This window comes from Mastomys coucha, unplaced genomic scaffold (assembly GCF_008632895.1).
Source record: "Mastomys coucha isolate ucsf_1 unplaced genomic scaffold, UCSF_Mcou_1 pScaffold20, whole genome shotgun sequence".
Classification (NCBI taxonomy): Eukaryota; Metazoa; Chordata; class Mammalia; order Rodentia; family Muridae; genus Mastomys; species Mastomys coucha.
In genome coordinates, this window is record NW_022196903.1 from 141,613,773 (window position 1) to 141,623,518 (window position 9,746).

The window sequence follows — 9,746 nt, forward strand, 5'->3', positions numbered from 1 at the left end:
AAAAAGGAAAAACTGGAGAAACTTTGATGTCTCAATTGAGTTAAGAAACTTAGACAATAGGGGTTTTTGTGTTTTGTTTTGTTTTTTTAAATGACAGAATCCCATCTGTATTAGTTCTCCTCAGACATGCAGTAGTCACTCCTGAGATGGGGCTCTTACCATCTATTCAGAGATTGAGCATATGGGGCCTAGATGGCCTTTGCCTGATTCAGGAGCCAGGATGAAGTAACTGGCCACCTTACATCCACACTGAAGCCTTTGTTCCATGCAGCTATCTGTAAAGATGATTGCAGAAGACAAGTTACAGAATGTTAATATTAATATGCCTTTCTTGACGTAAAGTCCATGAGCATTTCTCATAGGAAGACAACTTTCATTTTATATAGTAACACAGGAAGCCAGAAACACAAGTGGCTACTGTGAATGTGTCTTCCTGTGTCTTCTACAGATAAAACTGAGATGGGAGAATGGCTTCCGGGAGTTTCCTGATTAGCTGGACCGAGGCACTATTAGCCCCTCTGCTCAGTAACCTGAGACAGCTGGGAAGGGTTTGCTGTGGCTCCTGCTTACACTGTCCCAACTCCACTTTCCACATTCGCCTCCGTTCTTTCTGGCTTCCTCATACCAGCTGCTGTGCTAAGCCTTATGGACAGATCCTGACACCCAAAATTCACATCAGAATGATTGTCTTTCTGTGCTTTGTGAGGTAGAAAAAGTAGTATGGATAGAAGTGTACGCTGCTGGGAGGCTGGCTTGTCTCCTGTGGCTTTTCTTCCTGTTCCTGAGCAGCTCCTTCTCAAAAGCTGCATTCAAAAGAAGAGGGGTAGCATGACTGAGTAGGTGAAGGTGGACAGCACTTCAGATGGCTCCACTATGGGAAGAGACTGTTTTATTTATTAATTGTCTTCCTGAAAACATAACTGACCAGAAATTAGAATTAGCCATTAGAATTTGGGGTAGTTTTGGACTACAGCAAGTAGGGAAGTGAAAACACCTCTTTCCACTGAACAGTTCTGTCAAGTTCCAGAAGAGAATGGCAGCTTTGCCAGGCATGGGGATGCACACTTGACCTCCCAGGACTTGGGAGGTGGGGGCAGGAGAAGAAACTTAGCTATATAGTGAGTTTGAGGGCACCTTGACTACCTGACACCCCTTCTCAAAACAAGAAGATACTACTTACAAAAGACTGTCATTTCAAGAAAAGTATCTATATCACCCTTTAATTAATTATTTTATGCCAAACATGGTGACATACCTTTAGTCCCAGAACTTGAAAGGCAAAGCAGGCAGATTTCTGTGAGTTCAATGCCAGCCTCATCTGCATAATCAGTTCCAGGCCAAGCAAGGCTACATACATAGTGAGATCCTGTCTCAAACAAAACAGAACAGAACAGAACACTGAAAAGAATTTTTTAAATTTAATAAATAATAAATTTTGTGAGGGGAAAATTAGAGATTTATAGCATCTAGTCCCAGTTCAGACACTTAATTTAGGCTTCTCTGTCCACCATTCCTTTACTGCTTAGGTTGTCAACCCAGAACTGAGGCAGCTCAAGGGAGTACTCACACTGAGGAATCACTGTGTCCTCTCCTTCCAGCAGGCACTGGCCCTCACCCTTGTTGCTCTGCTCGGACCTGAAATGGAGCTGGGACAGCAGCCTCATAGCTCCCATTACAAAAGAACCTTTTTTTTTTTCCTGAGCATCTGAGACATATCCAGAGGTTTAAAAAGTATTTTTAGTTTTGTTAAAAAAAAAAAAATAAATGCATGCCTATTTATTTAGGATTTTGATGCATGTTGTTTCCAACTGAATAAGTCTATTTTCAAAACAAAGATTAAGAGATTTGGCTCACTTTTCTTTTACTGGTGAATATGCCAAAGGTCTGTTTCCCATAAGATGTGTCTGCCTTCAGTTGCTGTTCTGACTGTGAGTAGTTTATTACAGCATAGGTCTAACAACAGAGTGTGTGCTAAGGAGCCCTGAGCACGCTTAGGATGTTAGGGTCTATAAATAGCACAGAAGGCATTATGGAAACATGGTAGACTCACACAGTGCTTAGAAGGGAAAGGGAGAGTTGGCATGTAAACATGTCCAGGAAGGGGCCGTTGGTACCACCACTTGCCAACTTGACTTTATATCCTTTCCTGGCCCCCCATGTCCACATTATACAGTTCTGTCTCACAAGCCCTGCTAGCCCTCTGAGTGCTGCTTTATGGTGGGTTCACACACACCCAGCCTCCACCCTTTCATGCTGGGGGCATAAGCATCCTGGGGGTAGGCTTCAGTGAAGTTGCTCAGAGCTCCATCTGCTTCCACTTGCCTTGTGGTCTCGAAGATCATGCTTGGCCCGTGGGTGCTGCAGTGTGCCCAGAGGATGTGGAGTTTGTCAGCCAGTGAAATATGTCTGCTTTTCTTCCTCCCCTTACCCCCCCACACTTTCATTTGCTCCTCATCCTGTGTGGTCTCAACTCAACTGAATTGCTATTTAACAAAACTATTTACTCTCTTTATCATTTTCTAAGGTTTAACTTTTTTAAGTAGAAGGTGTGTAGAATCCGAGCCAAAAAAGTGTAGTATTAGCAATAAAACCTGAAGATAGATGGTTAATGTCCCGTGTCAGTGAACCCTGCTGTCATGCGTGTGGCTTCTGGAGAGCACATTGCCCTACTTGAGATGCAGAGCTGTCAGCTCCAGGTTGTCTGATCCAAGCTTTTTTTCTAGGCACTTCTGCAGTCTTCAGTTAAGCAGCAGCTAGATGCCATCGAGAAGCAGTATGTGTCTGCAATAGAGAAACAAGCTCACCGCTGTGAGGAGCTCCTGCATGCTCAGGTACTGATTGAGTGCCCTTCACGCACCAGCGCTCCCCCTGCCTCCCTCCTCCACACTGCAGGCTCTTCTCTATCAGCTGCCATTCATGCTCCTTGATGTGTCTTGGAGAACGAGTACCCTTGAATAAATGAAGTTTGAGAACTTTAATGACAGACTGTGACAAACAGGGTCAAAGGCCTACACTAGGTGGATTTCCCCTTAATACATGATCACTCTTACTCACAGAAGCAAAGAGATAGCTGATGTTCAGAATGTAAGATCAATTTTTAACAGATACATACAAATAAAGTAGATCTATACTAACAGAGAAACAACCTGTTAATTTTGGAGTTTTAAATAATTCTCTTAAGTACTGGTTTCTACGTGAACTTTTTAATGTTTTTAAAAGCTAAAACACTAAGCTACTTTACAAAAATTAAACCATCAATCGAAGAGCTTTTATGGGTATACCATAGTCAGGAATGTTTGTAAGATACTTCTTTGTGATGTGTTATGACATAAAACTTGGAAAATGTAAGCAGCTTTTTAATAGGTTAGGAAGAAAATTAACTACAATTGAGGAATCAAAATTAAGTATAAAATTTGATGGAGGTTTGTGGATAGGCTAGAGTTGAGTAGGGATCTGTTCTGTTAAAGATTATTCTCTCTCTCTCTTTCTCTTTTTCTGTGTGTGTGTGTGTGTGTGTGTGTGTGTGTGTGTGTGTGTGTGTGTGTGTTTGAGCAGGGGAGGAGAAAGAGAGAGAGAGAGAGAGAGCATAATGTCTGTTTCCATCTTTTTTGTGAGACAAGGGCTTTTACTGAACCTGGCTGGCCAGACTGGCCACCAAGCCTCCAAGAGCCTCCTGTCCCTGTCTTCCAATGCTGCAAGTTTGTAACTACCTGTAATTTCAGTTTGGGGGAATTTTAACAACCTCTGGCTTCTGCAAGCACCAGTATGAATGAGTGTGCAAGCACACATGCTCACACACACACACACACACACACACACACACACACGCACGCACGCACGTGTAACTAAAAACAATAAAAGGAGAAGAAAGTGAAAAAACACTGCACAGGATCCTTTTGAGTAGCAAATAGTTTGACCTCTCACTGCTTTATTCTAGTCGGGTCTGCTTGCTAAAGGCAAAGTTACATGCCGTTGTTTGTGTTTCTGTATACCATAGTCAGAACTCTCAAGCGGAGGGAACTGTGAGTGTTAGGATGAGGCTGTGGGTACAGAAACATCCCAGCAGCCATAGGTTAGAGCACACAGAAAGTTGTCTGACAGGGAGGTAGGTTGCATTAAGAGATATCTACCAGTGATCACCTTTGTTAATATTTGACTCAGTCTCTTTGGTAAACAGCTTTCACCTAATTCAGTGTCAAAATGTTCTCTTATATTTGCTTTCAAATGATTTCAGTTTTGGAGGTATGTAAGTATTTGATGTATATTTAGTTTAAATGTATTTATGTATGTGTTATCTGAAATATATCAAGCTCCTTTTTTGTATATTTTTTTAAATTACTTACTTTGCATCTTGTTCACTGGCCCCTTTTTCAGTTACTCACTCCCATAGCCCTTCCCCCACACCCCCATCTCCTTTTTCTCTGAGTGGGTAGGGCCTCTCCAGGGTATTCACCAACCCTCAAATTTCAAGTCTCTATGACACTAGGTGCTTCCTCTCCCACTGAGGCCTGACAGGGCAGCCCAGCTAGAACAACACATCCCACATATAGGTAACAACTTTTAGGATAGCCCCTGTTCCAATTGTGTAGGAACCACATGAAGATTAAGCTGCACATCTGCTACATATGTGCAGGGAGACCTAGGTCCAGCCTGTGTATGTTCTTTGGTTTGTGGTTCAGTCTCTGAGAGCCCCAAGGATCCAGGTTAGTTGACTCTGTTGGTCTTCCTGGTCTTCCTGTGGAGTTCCTGTCCCCTTAGGGGCTGCAATCCTTCCTCCTGTTCTTCTATAGGAGTTCCCAGTCACCATCCACTGTTTGGCTGTGGGTGTCTGCATCTGAATCCGCTGCTGGGTAGAGCCTCTCAGAGAACAACATGCTAGACTCCTGTCTGCAAGCATGACAGAGTATCATTAATAGTGTCAGGGATTGATGCTTGTCCATGGGATGGGTCTCAAGTTGGGCTAGTTATTGGTTGGCCTTTCCCTCAGTCTCTGCTGCATATTTGTCCCTGCATTTCTTGTAGATAGGATTAAGTTTTGGGTAGAAAGTTTTGTAGGTGGGTTGGTGTCCCTATCACTCCACCAAGGTTCTTTCCTGGTGCATATTCCCAGTGCTGTGAGTTACAGCTAAGCCACCCTCATTGATACTTGGTGGCTCCTCCCATCCCCGGTCTCATTGATTCTTGGGCGCCACCACTGTCCCAGGTCTCCATCTCTTCCTGGAGGAGTCCCCTCCCTGCACCCATCTGTTTCAGATTTCCCTTCATTCTCATGGCCATCTGCCCCTCCTCCTTGCCCCTCCCCACATCCCTCCTGATTTCTTCTCCCACCCAGTTCCCTCCCTCCATCTGTCTTCTGGGACCATTCCACATTCTATTCCCCCTCCCAAGTGAGACTCAAGCGTTCTTGCTTGTTTCCTCCTTCCTGTCCAGACTCCTTGGGTCTGTGGAGTATAGCATAGGTATCCTGTTTTTTATGGCTAATTATATACTTATAAGTTAATATATACCATGCATATCCTTTTGAGACTGGGTTACCTCACTCAGGATGACATTCTCAAGATTCGTCCATTTGCCTGCAAAATTCATGAGGTCTTTAGTTTTTTTATAGCTGAGTAGGATTCCATTATGTAAATGAACCACTTTTTCTTTATCCATTCTTCAGTTGAGGGGCATCTGGGTTGTTTCTATTTTCTAGCTATTAAAAATTAATCTGTTATGAACATAGTTGAGCAAGTGTCTTTGTGGGATGTTGGAGCATCTTTTGGATATATGTCTAGGAGTGGTATAGCTGGGTCTTGAGATAGAACTATTTCTAGTTTTCTGAGAAACCGCCAAATTGATTTCCAAAGTGGTTGTACAAGTTTGTACTACCACCAGCAATGAAGGAGTATACTCCCTGCTCCACATCCTCGCCCGCACATGTTATCACTTGAGTTTTTGACCTTTGCCATCTGACAGACATAAGATTGAATCTCAGAGTTGTTTTGATTTGTGTTTTTCTGATGACTAAGGACTTTGAACCTTTCTTTAAGGGATTCTTTGCTGTTCAAGATTCCTCTTCAGAATTCTTTGTTTAGCTCTGTGCCCCATTTTTTAATTGGGTTATTTTGTTTGTTGGTGTTTAACTTTTTGAGTTCTGTATATATTTTGGGTATTAGCCTTCTGTCAAATGTAGGGTTGGTGAAGATCTTTTTCCATTTTGTAGGCTGTCATTTTGTCTTATTGATGGCGCCCTTTGCCTGACGTCCCCTTTTTCAGCTTTTGGTCTTAGAGCCTGAGACATTGGTGTTCTGTTCATGAAAGTGTCTCCTGGACCAATATGTTCAAGGGAACTTCCGCTTTCTCTCCTGTGAGATTTGGCTGTGTATGGAGCCTCGTTCTCTTGGGTGTGTTTCTGTCTCTGACCATGGGTTGTTTCCTCAGGTAGAAGGTACTTTGTTTCTATGCCTCTCTCTCCTGGCTCTCTGCTGGCTCCACCCTGTAATTGTCCTCTCTGAGGTAGCCAGCTTATCTTGGTTGGTTGATTCATTCATACACCATCCTGCCCAAGGCCTGGAAAAACTCATTTCTTGTGTCTCTCCTTTAGTCACTTCTAGTGGGCAACACTGCAGGCTCTAGGTTTTCAGCAGGTAAGAACTTGAGGAAATAAATATTGCTAAACAAGACTGAAGGAATTTAAGTTAGAAAGTAAGGAAAACGTAGACATGTATTGTGACAACTTATTTTCCTGAAAAAATTCATTTTATGAAATCAAAGTTGATAGGGCTTGTGTTTCCCCACAGCTGTAACTTCAGTGGATCAAACTAGCATGAAAGGATAAAAGATAAAAGGATGATAAAAGGATGTTTTCATTGCTCTTTCTCAGATAAAATGTATTTAGAAACTTGTGACAGGTGGGATTGGTGTCATAGATGAATAATGTGCTGTTAGAAAATAGCTTTTAATGTAACTGCATCAGAGAAGAAATTAATAAAGGCTGAAAAAGGAGGAGAAATAAGTTCCACAGAGGTTGAGCTGTGACTTAGCAGTTAGTGCTCTTCCCAAAGCACAGGAGGCTATTGCAGTCAGCTTTCCTCCAACTTCAGATTCCAGATGGAACATGTAAGAAGGAAGTACAAGGCAGTGTCAGAGAAGTACAGTGTGGGAGAGGGGTGTAAGATTAAAGGAAGGGTGTACATGTGTAGATATAGACATTCTTGAAGAGATAAAAGGGAAAACACTCTGAAAGCTAGCATGATGTCAGACCCTCTCTAAATCCTAAGCTCAGTCACTTGAAAGCTTTAAGTATTTTCCTGACACTGAAGTACTCAATGCACTGCAGTGTAGCCTTGTGTGAGTTTCCAGTCCTTTTACACAGCCACCCCTACCGCCTCTCTCTTCTTGCCTCTTCTGTCCTCCCATCCAGTTAGTGTGGTTCTTTAGTGAACCCTGTCCTTAGGGATGTGTACCCCTAAGGCTCTCTTCCTTTGCCTGTGACCTATGTGATGCCCAGCCATGTTCTACTGCACCTGGCTCTTCTCCCTGCACATGCCCAGGTTCTTGTCTGCTGTACCTTAGATAGCCATTAGCAGAGTCCACATAGGTATTGGGAGCCTGCATTCAAGGCTTTCACCCTAGCATTGTTCGATGCCCAGTGTCCCAGTGTCTGTCCTGCAGTCTGTCTATTTAAGCTGAGGAATGAATTCCAGTGTACTAGAGTCACAGAGGGTGAAAGTCTGGCTCCCATACAGACTCCATAAAACCTTCAGGCTCTACCAAACTCAGTAACTAAGTTACTACTCAGTTACTAAGTAACTGCTTTTGCATAGTGATACTTACATGGGCAAAATGAGATGAAACTGCTGGGGTCAGAATTCAAGCTGTATAAAAGTTGTTTAATAGCAAGTGTAACTAGCTCATTTTTTAAAAAATTCTATACAGTGGTTTATAAAATAGCAGTGGTGTTGTCTAAATTATGATGGTGTTTTTGTTCATTTTTGGCTATCAAGAACACTTGAGTCTCACTGTTATTAAATAGATAAAGTATGCTCTTGAGACCATTTACTTGCCAGGAAAAAACACATTTCTTTTAACTGCTAATTAGTGTCCCAAATGTGTACATAGGAATTGCAAACAGATCATAGCTAGCCAGGAGATTGTTTTCCCCTACCATATACCACTCTTAGCTTTATTCTCTGCTTACAGTAAATTTAAGAAATTTAATAAATCATTATTTTAAAACAAAGTCTACTCCACTAATAAGACACTTGTTCCTATTTCTCTTGAATGCATTCTTTGGGAGAAATGAGTTGCCATCCTCCTAAAACCAAATAAGCCATAAAGATAAGTCAAGTTCATATTAAGATGAGAGCCAGAACAGACAGACAGACAGACAGACAGACATATAATCTCCATGCTCATGTTGTGAGAAGATAAAGTAGATGAACCCTCTGCTTAGCCTTTCTGCAGTTTCTCAATACATAGTCTATCCAAATAAAGACGGCTTCCTTGGCAGCGGCTGCTGTGCTGTTGGAGCAACAGCAGCAGGGTTATGCAGCAGGATTTGTCAGGGAGCTGGAGTAGGAAACTGGGAAGCATGGCTGGACTTACAAACTTGTCTGTATAGTTTGTGGCCAACTTACTCTCAGAGCTTTCAATATGTGTGTACTGTACTTTAAATATAGGACATTGTCTCTTAAGAAGCTAGAGTGTCGCTCACAGTCACAGAGCGGCAGGGACAGGATCCTCTCAACGTCCGTCTACACCTAGGAGTGACAGCAGTAGAACTACAACCCTCTCTGCCCCTTCCCTACAAGCTGAGAGTCTGCCTTCAGGGAGTGCTTTAACACAGGGACTCTGGAGAGATCCACCATTTTCTCTCTGGTGACTTTCTAAGGAGGGACCAGCCAGGAGGAACAGGCCTCACAAGTCTCAGGGCAGCCTGGTCAGGATCATTTCTACCTCAGACCACACCTAGGAGGGACAACAGACCCATAGCACTCTCTGCACCTTTCCCGCAAGTGGAGGTCCTGTCTCCAGGGTGTGCTCTGACCCCAGGACTCAGGATGGACAACTGATCCACAACCATCTGTGCCTGGGATTTACCAGAGGAGAGCTAATCTCCCAGAAGTACTGACACTAGCTTACAGGCCCACAGGAAGAACAAGCTCTAGTCAGAGACAGCAAGAACATCTAACACCAGAGATCAACAGATGGCGAAAGGCAAACGCAAGAATCCTACCAACAGAAACCAAGAATACTTGACTTCATTACAACCTAGTACTCCCACCACAGCAAGTCCTGGATATCCCAAAATACCAGAAAAGCAAGATTTGGATCTAAAATCATATCTCACAATAGTGCTAGAGGAATTTAAGAAGGACATGAATAACTCCTTTAAAGAAATACAAGAGAACACAGGTAAAGAGATATAAGCCCTTAAAGAGGAAAGAAACAAACAAAGAAACAAAAAAATCCCATAAAGAATTACAGGAGATCACAAGTAAACAAGTAGAAGCCCTTAAAGAGGAAACACAAAAATCCCTTAAGGAATTACAGGAAAGCACAACCAAACAGGTGAAGGAGTTGAGCAAAACTAAAAATGGAAGTAGAAACAATTAAGAAATCACGAAGAGAGATAACTCTGGAGTTAGAAATTTTAGGAAAGAAGTCAGGGAACATAGATGCAAGCATCACCTTCAGAATACAAGAAATAGAAGAGAGAATCTCAGGGGCAGAAGATACCATAGAAAACATTGACACAACAG

General features: G+C 42.6%; 1 protein-coding gene across 6 annotated transcripts in view; it reads left to right on the forward strand.

Annotated features, from left to right (window-relative positions):
- Ccdc91 (coiled-coil domain containing 91) overlaps positions 1–9,746 on the forward strand; it is a 168,236-nt gene that overhangs the window by 102,721 nt on the left and 55,769 nt on the right. For all 6 annotated transcript variants that reach the window (XM_031383943.1, XM_031383939.1, XM_031383938.1 and 3 more), the window contains one exon: positions 2,724–2,831. In XM_031383943.1, the coding sequence (XP_031239803.1) occupies positions 2,724–2,831 (108 nt within the window). The remainder of the gene's footprint in view (positions 1–2,723; positions 2,832–9,746) is intronic.